This window comes from Ovis canadensis, chromosome 21, assembly GCF_042477335.2.
Source record: "Ovis canadensis isolate MfBH-ARS-UI-01 breed Bighorn chromosome 21, ARS-UI_OviCan_v2, whole genome shotgun sequence".
Classification (NCBI taxonomy): domain Eukaryota; kingdom Metazoa; phylum Chordata; class Mammalia; order Artiodactyla; family Bovidae; genus Ovis; species Ovis canadensis.
In genome coordinates this window covers 57,595,960-57,614,222 of record NC_091265.1, presented here as the reverse complement: position 1 = coordinate 57,614,222, position 18,263 = coordinate 57,595,960, and the positions used below count along the sequence as shown (strand labels likewise).

Genomic DNA, 18,263 nt, shown 5'->3' with positions numbered 1-18,263 from the left:
GGCATCTTCTTGTACCAGAGATCGAATCCAAGTCCCTGCGGACTTAACAGGCGGATTCCCATCCACTGTGCCAGCAGGGAAGTCCTAAAGTAAATATTTAATGTTTAGTTTTTTTTTTTTAAATACAGTCACACAGCTAACAAGTGGAAAAAGCAGGACAAGAATCCAGATTTTCTGACACCCAGAAGAAATTGCTTCCCCCCATTTCTGCCTTGTATGTGACATGTGAGTGTCACAAAAACACACACAGACCTGGCAATCAATAACAGTGAGGGACCAGCCTCAGGTCTGCCATAACTGTGTGCCACAAGAAGGTTATACCACCTCTTTCAAACTTGGCTTTTCCATCTATAAAATGGAGTCTGTGATAAGGGTTAAAATAGTACCTGCAACTCAGTGTTTGTTATCCTAACCCTGACTGTCTTCCAGGCCAAAGACCAGAAAAATAACCATGGGATGAATAATAAGAGGCAGTTTTTTAAGAATAAAATTTAAGGGTGTACCCATGGCCGATTCTTATTGATGTATGGCAGAAACCCATAAAAGTCTATAAAGCAATTATCCTTCAATTAAAAAATAAACAAATTTTAAAAATTTTTAACAAAGTTTGAAAATACTATGTCACAGCAGATCAAAGACACAAAATCAGCTTTATCATTCATAAAATATAAGCTACAGTCAAATCCATTTCGCAAAAGCATAAACCTTGCATTGGTTTCCCAAGAATAAAAATCCCATAAACCAAGCTCATGGATACAGAGAAGAGACTGGTAGTTGCTAGAGACAGGGAGGAGGGGATGGCCAAAATGAGTGAAGAAGGTCAAAAGTTACCAAGTTTAAGTTACAAAATCAGTAAGTCATGGGAATGTAGTGTACAGCATGATGACTGTACTTAATAATACTGTATTGCATATCTGAAAGTCACAAAGTGAGATCTTAAGTGTTCTCATCACACACAAAAAAAATTATGGTAACTATATATGGTGATAGATTTTAAGTAGATTTATTGTAGTGCTCATTTCACAATGTATAAATATAGAATCATTATGTTATACACCTGAAACTATTTCACTGCTGTATGTCAGTAATACATCAATTTAAAAATATATCACAAAAGGCTGTCTCCTAACAGGAATGTTGGTTGTTTCCATCAACCAACAGTCAAAGAATCAACCATACCCCAAAGTAGTAGTTCCCAAACCTTGGAAGCATGTTAAAAATTAGGTTTTTAGCATACCTTCCAGATATGCAATAGGCCGTAAGTGGGGCTCTAGTATCTGGATTGCTTTCAACACACCCCTGTGATTCTGATAAAGGCGTGTGACTCCCTCCACAGAGGTTTGCTGAGATGCATCAGGACCCTGGACAGCAGCAATCCAAGGAGCCTCCCAACAACAGGTCCCCTAGATGCCAACCTTCACCCAATTATTCTCCACCTCCCATCTCAGCATCTACCCCATGGTCACATGCAGGCAGCCTCACAAGCACCTGTTAGATTGCCCAGGGCACCAAGGATGAGACAGCCAGGGACACGGGACAGGGAAGCAAGCAGTGCGCTTGCCAGGTTTCCCCTCCTTTCACAGGCTGGGCCGCCTGAAGGTGCTGACCTGGAGCTACCTGCTGTTAGTGGTCTCAGGGACCTGCGCTGCCTTCGCCCTCAACTTCTCAGCCTACTGCGTTTGCCGATTCCTCCTAGGCATGGCTGTGTCGGGTGCCAGCAGCTCGTCTATGATTCTGAGTGAGCAGGAACCCAGGAGGGTCAGCTCATGGGGACTCCTCAATCACAGGGGTGCAGTGAACCAGGGAACCCGATAGATGCAAACCTCAGCTCCTTCCCTGAGTACCTGTCCCAGCCCATTCTGACCTATCTGGGTCTTTCCTGGAGTAGGTAGTGCCCCAAGAAAAGAAATTAAGATCATGGCCTCTTTGGTGGCTCTGATCACTTGGGGCTGGAATTCATAGGTATTTAGGGATCATTGTCAGAGAAGGCAATGGCACCCCACTCCAGTACTCTTGCCTGGAAAATCCCATGGACGGAGGAGCCTGGTAGGCTGCAGTCCATGGGATCGCTAAGAGTGGGACACGATTGAGCGACTCCACTTTCACTTTTTACTTTCATGCATTGGAGAAGGAAATGGCACCCCACTCCAGTGTTCTTGCCTGGAGAATCCCAGGGATGGGGGAGTCTGGTGGGCTGCCATCTCTGGGGTCGCACAGAGTCAGACACGACTGAAGTGACTTAGCAGCAGCAGTAGCAGCAGGGATCATTGTAAGGATGAACTAAGTAAAGATTCAGAGATTGGAGTGGGGTTGCTTAGAGAAGCCAGGGAATCCTTTATTCAACACTTGTTTATTAAATACAATTTCAAAAGGCATTTAATTTGTGTCACATCCAGCACTGTGGATAAACAAGTGAACAAGAGGACACTACCCATGACCTTAAAGAGTTAACAGTAGACTGGATGAGCTGCCAAGCAGTTACAAATTGGTTTACTAAAGGCGAGCATGGGGGCTATCCTGGATGATGTGGGAGTTCAGAAGTGGGGTGCTCAATCAGGACTTGGGGAGCCAGGAAATCACCCCAGAAGTGGTAACATCTAAGCTCAGAACTGCACAAAATGTGAGGCAGAAAGAGAGCAAGTAAAGTTCTTGGGCAGAGTTCTAGACAAAAAGGAAAGAATATACAAGTCCCTGAGGCCAGAGTATGACCCCTTGGAGGAAATGAAAGTGCTGCGGAATGGCCTGAGCATACGGCTCATTCATCTCTATTTCCCAGATCAAGCAAAGGGCATGGCACAGGATCTTCAGCTCTAAATGCTTGTTCAATTAAAACGAGTTGAAGGAAGTGCAGAGCGAGCGGCTGTAGGCAGGTCCAAAGAGGTTCGGGAGAAGCAAGGAAATATGAATGTTGAGGTTGCTGACACTGATTAGGAGCATGCATAGGAATTCAGAACCTTCGAGACCATCCCTACACATACACACACTGAACCTAACTAAATATCATACCATCCTTGCCTTATCCAATGAGGGGCCTAGGGGTGCAGAGTAGGACTGAGCTCACGAGATGAGCCCTTCCACTCCAGTGTGAGGCTCCTCCTCCACCCCCCAAATACATACATACTCACACAACTGACTTCAACCTAAGCTCTGCTCTTCTCTCCAGATCTGGAGTGGTTGCCCATCCATGCCCGTCCAAGTCTGGGCCTCCTGTTAGGATTTGTTCCCACCCTAGGCCAGCTCTCCCTGGCTGGTATGGCTTATGCTCTGCCCCACTGGCGCCACCTGCAGCTGTTGGTGTCTCTGCCCTTCTTCGTCACCTTCATCTACTCCAGGTGAGTGGGACCTCAGTGTAGGGTAGAGTGCTCAAAATAAGTCACAGATGGGTATAGCATCTCCTAGAACACCCCTTCCCTACTTCCTTAAGTATAAAAGCAGAGCAAAGCAAAAAGAATCAATGTCCACACTGATAGGTGGGGAAGACCGTGGCCAGAAAGGGGTAAGACTTATCCCAGGTCTCCCAAGTAGGCAGGAATAATCCTTGAAGTAGAACCCAGAGCTCCTAACTTCAGCCCAGGATTCTTTTCACCCCTCCCAGCTGTCTTCCCACTCTAGTCTGTGCCTTTCTCAGAAACCCACAACTCTGTCAACTCAGGCTAAATTCATGCCACCCCCAAACCCCACCAACAGGTTCTTTGTAGAGTCTGCCCTCTGGCACTCCTCCTTGGGGAACCTGGACCTCACCCTGAAGGCCCTGCAGAGAGTGGCCCAGATCAATGGGAAGCAAAAAGAGGGCGCCAAGCTGAGTGTGGAGGTGAGACCCCCTCCCAAGACCCTCTGTGATACCCCACTAGGGCTCCGCCTGCCCCACCCCCATTCTAGAACCCAGGTCGTCTGGGGCTTCCCAGGTAGGGGGTGAAGGGAGGGGTCCCCAGGGGAAGCTAAGCGTTGAGCCCCATCTATCAAAACAGCTGCTCCAGATGAGTCTGCAGAAGATCCAATCCCAGCCATCGATGCTGCAGATGCTGCGCTCCCCTGCTCTCCGTCAGCTCTTCTTCTGTATCACCCCACTGTGGTAGGTCCATCCCCACTCAAGTAAGAGACAGACAAACTGATGGGCAGATAAGCAGACTGAGGAAACAGGACAGCCTGGGTAGGTGGGAGCTGAGGGAAGCCCCGCCGCCAGTGGGAAAGGACACGGGTACTCTGGAGACTCAGAGGGCTCCCCACCTGCTGAGGGAGAGAGAGAAAGCCCAGCTCTCCCTCATCTCCTGAGCTCGCAGCTCAGCCAAGCGGCACCACTGACCGTGAGAAAAAACAGAGGCAGCCACCCCAAGAAGTCCTGAGCTTCTGGACCTAAAAGTTCTGTATCACAGGCTCTCACATTCTCCTGAAGAAGTCTGCGCTCTTCTATTGCCATGTAACAAATTACATACTTCACAGCTTGAAATAGCACACACTTATTCTCTCACCATTCCCATGGGTCAGGAATCCAGGCAGAGCTTAGCTGAGTTTTCAGCTTAGGACTTCACATTCTCATCTGGATGCTCAACTCGAGAAGACTCCACTTCTAAGCTCACCCAGGTTTGTTGTTCAGTAGCCCAGTCATGTCCAACTCTTTGCGACTCCATGGACCGCAGTACATGAGGCTCCTCTGTCTTTCACTATCTCCTGGAGTTTGCTCAAATTCATGTCCACTGAGTCAAAGATGCCATCCAATCATCTCATCCTCTTTCGCCCCCTTCTCCTGGCCCTCAATCTTTCCCAGCATCAGGGTCTTTTCCAATGAGTCAGCTGTTTGCATCAAGTGGCCAGGGTATCGGAGTTTCAGCTTCAGCATCAGTCCTTCCAATGAATATTCAGAGTTGATCTCTCTAGGATTGACTGGTTTGATCTCCTTGCTGTCCAAAAGACTCTCAAGAGTCTTCTCCAGCACCACAATTTGAAAGCATCGATTTTTCGGCTGTTACCTGAACTAATTTCCTTGCAGTTTTAGGGCTGAGGTTTCTTGCTGGCTATCAGCTGGGAGTAAACCTCAGCTTCTAGAGATTGCTCTCAGAGCAATCTCTAGTCCTTTTTCACAAGGACTTTCCCACCATGGCTGCCCACTTCATCACACCAGCAAGGAGCATCTCTAGAGTGGGTCTGCTAGCAGGGGCCCATCCTGGAAGCTGTCTGCCACTATGTCTTCCTAAATACTATGCAACGTCTCCCTGGCAAGGGGGTCGTTTGCAGTTGACAAGAGTATAACCGTGATCTCACTTGATTTGCACACTTCCATAACTGTTCTGGAGGAAAACTTAGAGGGCGGCAGAGGATGAGATGGTTAGATAGCATCACTGATTCAACAGACAGGAATTTGAACCACCTCTGGAAGATAGTGAAGGTACAGGGGAGCCTGGTGTGCTGCGGTCCATGGGGGTCACAGAGTTGGATGAGTGAGGACCTGTGAGTGCGTGCGCATGCGCACACACACACACACACACAGAGCAGGGAACTGGAAGGAGGGGAAGAGGACCTGTTGTGAGGTAAAATTATTTTCTCCTAGGTAATTTTTAAACATATGATAGATAACATTTTTTTTTTAGAATTAAAGGAAGACTTTCTTATCTGCATTCAAAATATAAAAACCCCACTGAAAGACTGACATAAGGCCTAAAGGAAAGAACAGATAGAGCAGTTTGCCTACTGTAATTACCGTGTAGATGTGGCATGCCTATTACTCACAGCATATCCCCTCTGTTCCTGCCCCAGGTTCGTACTCCTTTTCAGCCTTTATGGCGTGGTCATGAGTCTGCAGAGTTTTGAGATCAACATCTACCTGGCCCAGGTGTTCTTCACGATTGTGGACCCACCATTTTATTTCCTGGGCTTTTTGGCCACCAAATCACTTGGCCGCAAACGTACCCAAACAGCCTCCGTGCTGTTGTCGGGGGTCTTCATTGTGACCTGTGCCATGATACCCCTGGGTGAGTACCACCCTCTTCCAGCTCCCGTCCTGGTCCTTCCCCAAGCGCGGCTCTCAATCTGGCCCAAGTCAGCTACCCAGAGGGTGTGAAAAACTCAAGGCTCCTCCAAACCTTTCCCAGCACGTTATCACCGCCTCTTTTCCTTCCAGATCGCATATTCCTCCGCATCACGATGGCCGTGATAGGAAAAGGCTGTTTGATCGGCTCCATGAACTGCCTCATTATGTACATGGGGGAGCTGTACCCCACAGTAATGCGGTGAGTGGGGGTGTCGTGAAGGAGTCTTGGGGTGGAAAAATCAGGCCCTAGGGTCAGAGGGTTTCCAGTCAGAAAGAGCACAAAGGTCAAGCAATTATTTTTTAAGGCAAGAAAGAAGAACAAAAACACACAGAAACTAGAACAAATTAAAGACAAAAAGGAAGATGGTACTAGTAACTCAAAATACACCAGTCAATACAATAAATGTAAGCAGATCAAACCTACCAGTTAAGAGACAGATTTTTTTTAACCTAGGTTTTTTTGTTTTTTTTTTAATCTGGTTCATGATTTTATCTAGTCCAAGTGTAAACTACATGAACTAGATAAAATCAATCTGGATTATCTGGTAGGTTTAATCTGTTTACATTTATTGTATTGACTGATATGTTTTGAGTTACTAGTACCATCTTCCTTTTTGTCTTTAATTTGTTCTCATTTCTGTGTATTTTTAAACAGATTGAACCTACCAGTTAAAAAACAGATAATCCAAGTGGATTTTATCTAATTCATGTAGTTTACAAGATACCCATCTAAAACGTGAGACCATGAAAATCTTAAGTGTGGAGAAATAGAAAAGGATATACTAGGCAAGTATTAGCCAGAAGACAGGTAGATAGAGAGGTCAAAATAGACTTTAAGAGCAAAAAAGTACAATAGTTAAGAATATGGCCTGGAATTCCCTAATGGTCCAGTGGTTAGAACTCGACACTTTCACTGCCAGGGCCCCAGGTTCAATCCCTGGTTGGGGAATTAAGATCCTGCAGGTCACATGGTGCAGCCAAAAAAAAAGAATATGGCTCTGGTATAAAAGGTAACTAGTCTAAATGCTCAGTCATCTCAACTATAAAACACAAATAATAATAGTACCAGAAATAGATTAAATAGAAAATAAATGTATGAAAGAGAGTCAAAACAAAAAGTCAATCTTTGAAAATACCAATGAAATGGGCAAATGCCTGGTAATAATAATAAATTTTGTAAAAGACTGGACATGAGTAAATATTGGGAATTAAAAACTGAACAATAGATCTAGGGTAGTTAAGATGCAAAAATTTAATTATGTAAGTAAAGATGCAAAAGAATCTATAAACAAGTCTATACTGATAAATTATAAATTTAGATTAAATTGACAAATTCTTTTTAAAAATAATATAGGAAAACTAATTCTAGAATAAATTAAAAATGTGAATAATAAACTTTAAAATCTCATCTCAAAAAAAACACTCAGCCCAGATATAATACAGGTGAGTTCCACCACATTTTCAAGGAACAAACCTTCCAATGTTGTATAAATGATTCCCCAAAACAGAGAAAAAGGGAAACTATGTCAACTACATTCTGTGAAGCAAGGTGATACTGAAACCAAAGGAGATTAGTTATGAAATGAAGATAACAGACCAATGTTACTCATAAACAGACACAAAAATCCTAAATAAAATATTAGAAAAATGAATTCAGTGATGTAAAGAAAAAGATTGTAGGTGATCAAGGAGAGATGATCTCAAGAAAGCAAGGATAGTTTTACATTAGAAAATTCATTAAGGACTTCCCTGGCAGTCCAGTGGCTAAGACTTTGAGCTTCCACTGCAGGGGGCATAGGTTTAATCCCCTGTCAGGAACTATGATCCCACATGTCACGGGGCATGAAAAAAAAAAAAAAATAACACATTAACAGATTATCATCCCAATAAAATTTAAAAAACAAACCTTTAATAAAAATTAACATCCAGGACTTCCTGGTGGTGCAGTGGTTAAGACTTCACCTTTCAATGCAGGGGGTACGGGTTCCGTCCCTGGTCAGGGAACTAAGATCCCACATGCCTCACAGTCAAAACGTCAAAATATAAAACAGAAGCAAAATCCAATAAAGACTTTTAAAATGGTCCTCATCAAAAAAAAATGTTTAATTAACATCCATTAAAAACAGTCTTAGTAAAACAATAATAGAAGAAAAATTAACTTGATAGAAACAGCTACCAAAAATCCACAACAAATACTATTATTAATGGTGAAACTTCGAAGCATTCTCTTTACATTTGGGAATAAAACCAATGTGCCTGCTATCTCCCTTTCTATTGAACATCATCCTAGAGAGTGTGATCAGTGCCTGGGATAAGAATAACAAAAGAAATAGGACTGGAAAGGGAAAATCAAAGCTATCGCTACTTAAGGAGGATGTAGCTGCCTGTATATAAAACAGATAACTAATAAGAACCTACTGTACAACACAGGAAACTCTACTCAATACTCTGTAATGACCTATATGAGAACAGAATCTAAAACAGAGTGGATATATGTATATGTATAACTTCGCTGATTCCCTTTGCATACAGCAGAAACATAATATTGGAAGACAGCTATACTCCAATGAAAATTAATTTTAAAATATACATATAAAAATCTAAAATTATTAGACCTAGTAAAGTTTGGCAAGGTGACTGGATACAAGGTCGATAAATGAAAGATCAAGGGACTTCCCTGATGGTCCAGTGGCTAAGACTCCACCCTCCCAATGCAGGGTGCCCAGGTTCAACCCTGGGTCAGGGGACCAGATCCCACTGCTGCTGCTGCTAAGTCGCTTCAGTCGTGTCCGACTCTGTGCGACCCCATAGACGGCAGCCCACCAGGCTGTCCCGTCCCTGGGATTCTCCAGGCAAGAACACTGGAGGGGGTTGCCATTTCCTTCTCCAATGCATGAAAGCCTCTTAACTAAGAGTTCATGTGCCGCAACTAAGTCCTGGTGCAGCCAAATAAATAAATAAATATTATAACTAAATAATCAATTGCAGTCTCTACTCTTCCAAAAGAGATTTTTTTAATTCCTATATCAATAAAAATGTTTAAATATATTAAAATATATATTAAATAAAATGTAAATAAATGTATTATGTGCAGGGATAGGAAATCTCATAATGTCAACTCCTAATTGACATAAGTTGATATTAAAATGTCAATGGTTCCAATATTGATTTATAAATTCAATGCAATTCTGATGAAAATCCCAGTGGATATTTTCAAGAAACCAGCAGGTAAATTCTAAAATGTATATATAAAAGTACTGTGGGCCAAGTATAACTAAGGTACTTTTTTAAAAAGGACAGAAGGAAAGGACTTGCCCTACCAGAAATTAAGACATATTATAAATTCTTGCTAAAAAATTGTAGTAATTGAAATAGCGGATGTCAGAGCAGGAAAGGACAAATTGTCCAATGGAAAAGAATAGCAAGCCCCAAAACAGACCCACTGGGAAAAACACTGACTGGATAAAGCCTGGACTACTGAACAACTTATACCAGGACATCTGGGCTTTCCTGGTGGCTCAGTAATAAAGAATCTGCCCACAATACAGGAGACACAGTTTCGATCCCTTGGTTGGGAAGATCCCCTGGAGAAGGAAATGACAACCCACTCCACTGTTCTTGCCTGCGAAATCCCATGGACAGAGGAGCCTGGTGGGCTATAATCCATGGGGTTGCAAGAGTCAGACGTAACAACAACTAAACCACCCACCACCGACAGGACACCTATTTACCTATATGAGAAATAAATAAAATGCAATCCATATTTCAACCTTAAAGAAAAATTAATTTCTGCTGAAGAGGGGAGGATTTCTGAAGACATTCTTTAAAAAGGCTAACCAAAAAAGAAACACTAATAAATTTTTCTATGTTAGATTTTTTTTTTTTCCTCCTGGCCATTTGTTTCACCATAAACAAGGTGAAAAGAGAAAAAGAAGGTATTCACAAGGATTTGTACACAGCATTTATAAAGAACTTCTGGAAATCAATGAGAGGAAAAGACTATTTCCATTAAAGTAACAGAATAACATTGACAATAATCCCCCAAAATATAAAGTATTTTTAAATATCCTTGAAGTATTTTTAAATCTCCACCAAGGAGCTGGAATAAGAGTGCTGGAAAACTAGGCCAGCCATCTAAGGGCAATTGGGAATTGGGAGCCTGGAGAGGTAAGCAGAGCACCTGAGCAAGCACTACAGATAAGGAAGAAAGTCATACGCATTCTCTCTGATCTCAGAATCAACTGTTTAACACAGTACTGGGGATCTTGGACAACACTGCTGTATTCAGAAATAAAAAGAAATAAGAAATTTGGTGTCCTCCCTGGTGGTACAATGGACAGGAATCCAACTGCCAGTGCAGGGGAGACAGGTTCGATCCCTAGTCAGGGAAGATTTCACATGCTATGAAGCAACTAAAGCCCATGAGCCACAACTACGGAATCCCATACACCTAGAACCTATTCTCTGAAACAAGAGACGCCACTGCAATGAAAAGCCCCCCACTGCAACAAGCAGTAGCCCCCACTTGCCGCAACTAGAGAAAGCCTGAGTGCACCAACGAAGACACAGCACAGCCAAAAATAAATAAATTTTAATAAAAATTAAAAGAGGAGTGTTTACAACATCATTATTTAGAGAGATTATGACCGTCAACCTAAATAAACCAATAAAATCAACGTGTGTGTGCTTAGTTGCTGTCGTGTCTGACTCTTTTCAACCCCATGGACTTCAGCCCATCCAGCTCCTCTGTCCATGGGGATTCTCCAGGCAAGAATACTGGAGTGGGTTGCCATGCCCTCCTCCAGAGGATCTTGCTGACCCAGGAATCAAACCCAGGTCTCCCAATTTGTAGGTGGTCTGAGCCACCAGAATCAATAAACAAAACTAATAAGAGTTTAGCAGGATGGTGGTTACAAAATCAAGTTACCAAATGTCAAGAGCAATAACATAGAGGCTATACCCTAGAAGCAGTAATCTAGAGAAAAAATCCAGAAGATAACCTAGAAAATCTTTGAAAATGAAGACACTGTTCAGAAAAGCACCTAAAGCAAGATATTATCAAGAAATTAACAGAGGACACCCAAGACTTTCATTGAGAAGTTTCCTGAAACCGTCTTAAGATATAAAGATTATCTTAGTAAATGGGGAGACATTCCACACTCTTGTTTAGAAGAACATAATAAAGATGTCAAGTTAACTTTTAGAAATTTATAGAAATTCAAGAGAATCTGATCAGAATTTCAATTAGATCATTTTTTAGGAACTCCAAAAACTTATTCTAAAATTTATATAGAAGAAAAAAGACCATAATTGCTAGTCAATTCGGAAACAAAGCAAAGAGGAGTCTTTCACTCTACCATCTATAAAGACGTATAACAAAGCCATGGTATGTCTGTGGCTTTCTAGGTGCAGAAAGAAACAAACAGAATTAATGAGAGGGCTTGGAAACTAACAGATACAGATGGAGACAAGGATGCAGATGAAGACAGAGGTAGAGGCGGGGGAGGAGGAAGGTAGGGGAGGGAGAGGAAGAGGAAAAGAGAAACATGGCAACCATATCGATTGGATTATATCAAAAAGGACTTCTGCTTATTGAAGGATGCAATGGAGAAATTTAAAAGACAGAGAGGAACACCCTAGTGGTCCAAAAGTTAGGACTCGGCGCTTTCACTGCTGGGGTCTGGGTTCAATCCCCGATCAGGGAGCTAAGATTCCACAAGCAAGCCACAAGCAAAAAAAAATATATATATATATATATATATTAAAAGACAGAGGGTATATTGGGAGCAGGTTTTTACAACATTTAACACTGACAAAGTTCAAATATTAAAAATATAAATGAAACGCCTACAAATCAACAAGAAAGAGAAGGAATTCCAGCAGAAACTTTACAAAAGAAATAGATACATGGGCATCTTATAGACAAGGAAACCCAAAAGATTAACTACATGAAGAATGAGGTCGTCACTTTGCACACATTGAAGTGGCAACATTAAAAAGCTGGATTGCGCCAACTGTTGGTGGCCACAAGAGAATACGGGACCCCTAAATCCCCAAGTGACCTACATGCACCATTGGTGGGTGTGAAAGTTGGTGCCGCCATTCTAGAGAACTACTGGCAGCACACACACACACACACACACACACACACACTCACACACACACACTGCCCTAACCATTCCCTTCTTGGGCTTCATCTTAGAGGACTTTTCACAAAGGAATGCCTACATGATCCATGTACAAGCACATTCACTGCAGTGTTGTTTGAGGTCATGGCTGATGGGCAGCAGTCTAGACATTTAGGTGAACCATGGAGAGAAAGTATAGGCATGGAAATACCTTTGAAACAGTGTTGAACTAACACAACATTAGAAAGCAATTATACTCCAATAATAATAATTTTTAAAAAGAGTGCTGAATGAAATGAGAAATAGAATGATCTATTACTTATACCATTTAGGTAAATTAGAATATTTGCACACACAAAACAATACTTTACAAGAACATATGCAAATTAAAAATGCACATCAAACGTGATAGAATAAGTTGACTTTGGCAAGGAAGGGATTTGGAGAAGATAACGATATTATATTATATTATAGCTATGGTTTTTCTAGTAGTCATGTACGGATGTCACAGTCGGACCATAAAGAAGGGTGAATGCCAAAGAGTTGATGCTTTTGAGTTGTGGTCCTGGAGAAGACTCTTGAGATTCCCTTTGACTGCAACAAGATCAAACCACTCAATCCTAAAGGAACTCAACCATGAATATTCATTGGAAGGACTGATGCTGAAGCTGAAGCTCCGATGGGCACCTGATGTGAAGAGCCAATTCACTAGAAAAGACCAGACCCTGATGCTGGGAACAATTGAGGGCAGGAGAAGAGGGCAACAGAGGATGAGATGGCTGGACGGCATCACTGACTTAGTGGATTCAGTGTGAGCAAACTCTGGGAGATGGTGAAGGACAGGGAAGCCTTGTGTGCTGCAGTCCATGGGGTTGCCAAGAATCAGACATGACTTAGCAACTGAACAACAATGATTATATTGATAAAAAGGACTCAACAATTAAGATGGGGAATAAAAAGGCCTTTCAAGTACAAATGATAATAGAGGGTGAGGGTCATGAACTGAGCTTTATAATTAACTCAACCCTCTGCTTCTGGGGTTCAAAAAAAATGTAGAAAAAGAGAGAGTGACTAGGTCGGTACTCTAGATAATATGATCTGGGTAGGTCTCCTCTGTAAGGAAGGTAAACAGTAAAGAATAAATGAGGAAAGAAAGGGATAGGGTGAAAGATAAGAACTGGGTAGTCAGGACCCATCACATAAGAATTTAGAAAGAAGTCAGATTTTATTCTAGCCTGATGAGATATCACTGATGATTTTAAGCAGAGGGTGTAAGGATCTGAGTCAGTTTTTAAAGATCGCTTTGTGGGAATTTGGGGTTGACATATATACACTATTGGTTTTATCTGTTGTTATCCAGTCACTAAGTTGTGTCCAACTCTTTGGGACCCCATGGACTGCAGCATGCTAGGCTCCCCTGTCCTTCACTATCTCCCAGAGTTTGCCCAAATTCATGTCCATTGAGTCAGTGATGCCATCTAACCATCTCATCCTCTGCCATTCACTTCTCCTCCTGCCCTCAATCCTTCCCAGTCTCAGGGTCTTTTCCAATGAATTGGTTATTTGCATCAGGTGGCCAAAGTATTAGAGCTTCAGCATCAGTCCTTACGATGAATATTCAAGGTTGATTTCCTTTAGGATTGACTGGTTTGATCTCCTTGCAGCCCAAGGGACTCTCAAAAGTCTTCTCCAGCACCACAGTTTGAAAGCATCATTTCTTTGATGCTCAGCCTTCTTTATGATCCAACTCTCACATCCACACATGACTACTGGAAAAACCATAGCTTTAACCATATGGATCTTTGTTCACAGTGATGTCTCTGCTTTCTAATACATTGTCTAGGTTTGTCATAGCTTACCTTCCAAGGAGCAAGTGTCTGTTAATTTCATGGCTGTAGTCACTGTCCACAGTGATTTTGGAGCCCAAGAAAATAAAATCTGTCACTGCTTCTCCCCTTCTATTTGTCATGAAGTGATGGGACTGGCTGCCATGATCTTAGTGTTTTGAATGTTGAGTTTTAAGCTAGCTTTTTCACTCTCCTCTTTCACCCTCATCAAAAGCCTCTTTAGTTCCTCTTCATTTTCTGCCACTAGAGTAGCATCATCTGCATAGCTGAGGTTGTTGATATTTCTCCTGGCAATCTTATTTCAGCTTGTGACTCATACAGCCAAGCATTTCACATGATGTACTCTGCACAGAAGTTAAATAAGCAGGGTGACAATATACAGACTTGACACACTCTTTTCCCAGTTTTGAACCAGTCCATTGTTCCATGTCTAGCTCTAACTGTTGCTTATTTACCCACATACAGATTTCTCAGGAGACAGGTAAGGTGGTCTCTTTAAGAATTTTCCAGTTTTTTGTAATCCATACAGTCAAAGTCTTTAATCAATGAAGCAGGAGCAGATGTTTTTCTGGAATTCCCTTGCTTTCCCTATAATGTAGCAAATGCTGGCAATTTGATCTCTGGTTTTTCTGTTTCCTGAACCCAGCTTGTACATCTGGAGGTTCTCAGTTCACATACTGCTGAAGTCTGGCTTGAAGTATTTTGAGCATAACCTTCCTAGCATCTGAAATGAACACAATTGTATGATAGTTTGGACATTCTTTGGCATTGCCCTTCTTTGGGATTGGAATGAAAACTGACCTTTTCCAGTCCTGTGGCCACTGAGGAGTTTAATCTCTTCGACTTCTGTTAGGTCCTTACCATTTCTGTGCTTTATCATGCCAATCCTTCCATGAAATGTTCCCTTGATATCTCCAGTTTTCTTGAAGAGATCTCTAGTATTTCCCATTCTGCTGTTTTGCTCTACTTCTTTGCATTGTTCGTTAAAGAAGGCCTTCTTATCTCTCCTTGATGTTCTATGGAACTCAGCTTTCAGTTGGATGTATCTTTCCCTTTCTTCTTTACCTTTCACTTCTCTTCTTTCCTCAGCTGTTTCTAAAGCCTCCTCTAAAAGAAGACAACCATTTTGCCTTCTTGGATTTTTCTTTGGTATGGTTTTGGTCACTGTTTCCTGTACAATGTTACAAAATGTCCATCCATAGTTCTTCAGGCAGTCTATCAGATCTAATCCCTTGAATCTATTCATTACCTCCACTGTTTAATCATAGGGATTTAAGTCATACCTGAATGGCCTACACTATTGACACTATATATATAAACAGATAACAAATGAGAACCTCCTATATAGCACAGAGAACTCAACTTGGTGCTCTGTGATGACCTAAATAAGAAAGAAATCCAAAAAGGACAAGGCATACATATATATATATGGTTTGTTCACTTTGCTGTACAGCCAAAAATGACATAGCAGTGCAAAGAAACTATAATCCAATTTTTAAAAATAAATAAAGATCACTTTGGCTTCCTCGTGGGGAATAGACTGGGATTAGAAGGGCCCAGAGTAGAAATAGGGCAACTCTCCTGGTGGTCCAGTAGCTAAGACTCCCAATGCACTGGGTCCTGGTTCAATCTCTGATCAGGGAACTAGATCCCACAAGCTGCAACAAAGATCGAAGATCCCGAGTGTCGCAACTAAAACCCATCCCAGTCAAATGAAATAATTTAAAAAAAAAAAAGAAGTAGAAATGGGACAACCAGCCAGGAGCTTACTGCAATGGCACTGGCAAGAGGTGAAAATGACTCATCGTAACCTGGGGCTTCCCTAGGGGCTCAGTTGGTGAAGAATCTGCCTGCAGTGCAGGAGACCCGGGTTCGATCCCTGGGTTGAGAAGATAACCTAGAGAGGAGAATGGCTACCCACTCCAGTATTCTTGCCTGGAGAATCCCACAGACAGAGGAGCCTGGCAGGCTACTGTCCTTGGGGTCACAAGGACATGACTGAGTGACTAGCCACTTTCACAACCTGGTAGACAGTGGTTGTGGAGATGGAGAGCAGGGAGCTGATTCTGAATGTGTTTTGGAGGAAGAGCCATCCAAGGATGTGGGGAAATAAGGGAACAGGAGTCATCAGGATGATTACTAGATACTTGAGCAACTGGGTCATTCAACGTGCCCATCGATGTGCCAGGATGGGGAATCTGAGCAAAGAGCAGACGTCGAGATAGAAATGAAGAATTCTTGGCATGTAAAATTTGAGGGGCCTTTTAGACACCCAAAATGAAAGTGTTGGGTAGGAAGCTGGATATGGGGTCTGCAGCTTGGGGAAGAGGTTGGTTGGGGGGTTGTTCACGGTTATACAGTAAGTTCAAATTGGAACCGGAACCCTGGCTTCTTGGTTCTGAAAACAGTTACTATCAACTTTCCTTTTAGCCAGCCAGGGTAAGTGCATTCCTGTGAAAAACAAGTGAAAGTGTTAGTTGCTCAGTCATGTCCAGCTCTTTGTGCCCCCATGGAGTGCAGCCCACCAGGCTCCTCTGTCCATGGAATTCTCCAGGCAAGAATACTGGAGTGGGTTGCCATTCCCTTCTCCAGGGGATCTTCCCAACCCCGGGGTCAAGCTCTTATCTTCTGCATTGCAGGCAGATTCTTTACCATCTGAGCCACCAGGGAGGACTGTGAAAGAAGAAAACACGATTGACAGGCAGAGTTAGGGCACCCACAAACCTCACTGGCCTCACCGGGGTGCTCTCCCTGCAGGCAGAGAGGTGTGAATGTGACAAACTGCTTGGCCAACATAGGCAGCATTCTGAGCCCGCTGGTGGGCATGACCTCCGACCTCTACCCTTCCCTGCCTCTCTTCATCTATGGAGGGGTCCTCGTGGCTGCCTGCCCCATCACTGCCCCCCTGCCAGAGACACTGGGGCTGCCACTGCCCAACACACTCCAAGACCTGGAGAGAAGGTAGGCTTCCCCCCATACCCTCAGAGCTCTAGGACCACACAAATCGTTGACCCAGTCCATTTAACAAAAAAAAAGAAAAAAAAAAAGATTCAGGGGAGACCAGGGACTTAGTTGGGGTCATTCAGCTAGACTCTGGTGGAGCCAAGGCCAGAATCCAGGCCTCTGGCTCCCTGGTCCTGTTTTCACAGATAGGCAGAGTCCCCTAGAATCCTTTCTGGGACTCTCAACTCTTGGAAACAGTGGGAGATTTGGACATAAAGTGGGACAACTGAGCACAAACCTAAAAAGGATCCCCCATCTCTACTCCCACACCCTGCTTCTCCTTCCCCCATAGGTGGAAAGAGAAATCGGGGCAGAAGCAGCAGGAGCAGCAGATGGTCCCACTCCAGTCCTCCTGAGAACCGAGCAGGGGCAGCGGGTGGACGGAGTCCCTGCATCTCCACACCAGGAGGAGGAACGGAGAAATGGCGGCCAGGGGAGGCTGGGAGGGGCGTCTACGGGACCTCTGGTTCCGGAGAATGCTTCCCTGGGGCCCCCACTCCCAGCCAGACCCATCCTATCCTTTCATTAAAAACAGCTATGCACATAAAATGACTTTGTTATATATATATATATATATATATATATATATATATATTCTTTTTCAGATTCTCTTCCATTACAGGTTATTATGAGATAATGAATACAGGTCCCTCTGCTATACTGCAGGCCTTTGCTGCCGCTGCTGCTGTTCATTCACTAAGTCCTGTCCAACTCTTTGTGACCCCATGGACTGCAGCGGGTTTCTCTGCAATTGCCTGGCTTCTCTGTCCTTCACTATCTCCCGGAGTTTGCTCAAATTCACGTCTACTGAGTCATGATACTATCCAACCATCTCATCCTCTGTCGCCTCCTTCTCCTCCTGCCCTCAATCTTTCCCAGCATCAGGGTCTTTTCCAATGAGTGGGCTGTTTGCATCAGGTGGCCAAAGTATTGGAGCTTCAGCTTCAGCATCAGTCCTTCTGATGAATATTCAGGGTTGATTTCCTTGAGGACTGACTGATTTGATTTCCTTGCAGTCCAAGGGACTCTCAAGAGTCTTCTCCAGCACCACAATTTGAAAGCATCAATTTTTCAGCTGTTACTGAACTCATTTCCTTGCAGTTGTAGGGCTGAGGGCGCTGGCCACCACTCCAAGCCCTAGCCCTTTGTATGACCTCATTATTGTCCTTATCTTGTAGAAACTAATGGTTTGTTTACTATTACTGGGCAAAGGTAACAGTTGTGCAAAGTCCTCTAGTAAGGAAAGTGCTTGGCAGTTTC

The 18,263-nt window shown here is 43.1% G+C and overlaps 1 protein-coding gene and 1 non-coding gene across 4 annotated transcripts in view; both read left to right on the top strand.

Annotated features, from left to right (window-relative positions):
- The window catches only part of LOC138426959 (solute carrier family 22 member 6-like), a 28,480-nt gene extending 10,928 nt beyond the window's left edge, over positions 1–17,552 (top strand). For 2 of the 3 annotated variants that reach the window (XM_069566007.1, XM_069566009.1), the window contains 8 exons: positions 1,584–1,738; positions 3,164–3,332; positions 3,688–3,811; positions 3,969–4,072; positions 5,752–5,966; positions 6,116–6,224; positions 16,758–16,961; positions 17,296–17,552. In XM_069566007.1, the coding sequence (XP_069422108.1) occupies positions 1,584–1,738; positions 3,164–3,332; positions 3,688–3,811; positions 3,969–4,072; positions 5,752–5,966; positions 6,116–6,224; positions 16,758–16,961; positions 17,296–17,359 (1,144 nt within the window). In that variant the 3' untranslated portion in view covers positions 17,360–17,552. The remainder of the gene's footprint in view (positions 1–1,583; positions 1,739–3,163; positions 3,333–3,687; positions 3,812–3,968; positions 4,073–5,751; positions 5,967–6,115; positions 6,225–16,757; positions 16,962–17,295) is intronic. The other variant, XM_069566008.1, reaches the window with a different exon arrangement.
- Positions 6,902–6,974, top strand: TRNAE-UUC (transfer RNA glutamic acid (anticodon UUC)). Its single transcript has one exon. It is a non-coding gene; the product is annotated as a tRNA-Glu (tRNA).
- Positions 17,553–18,263: the final 711 nt, after the last annotated feature.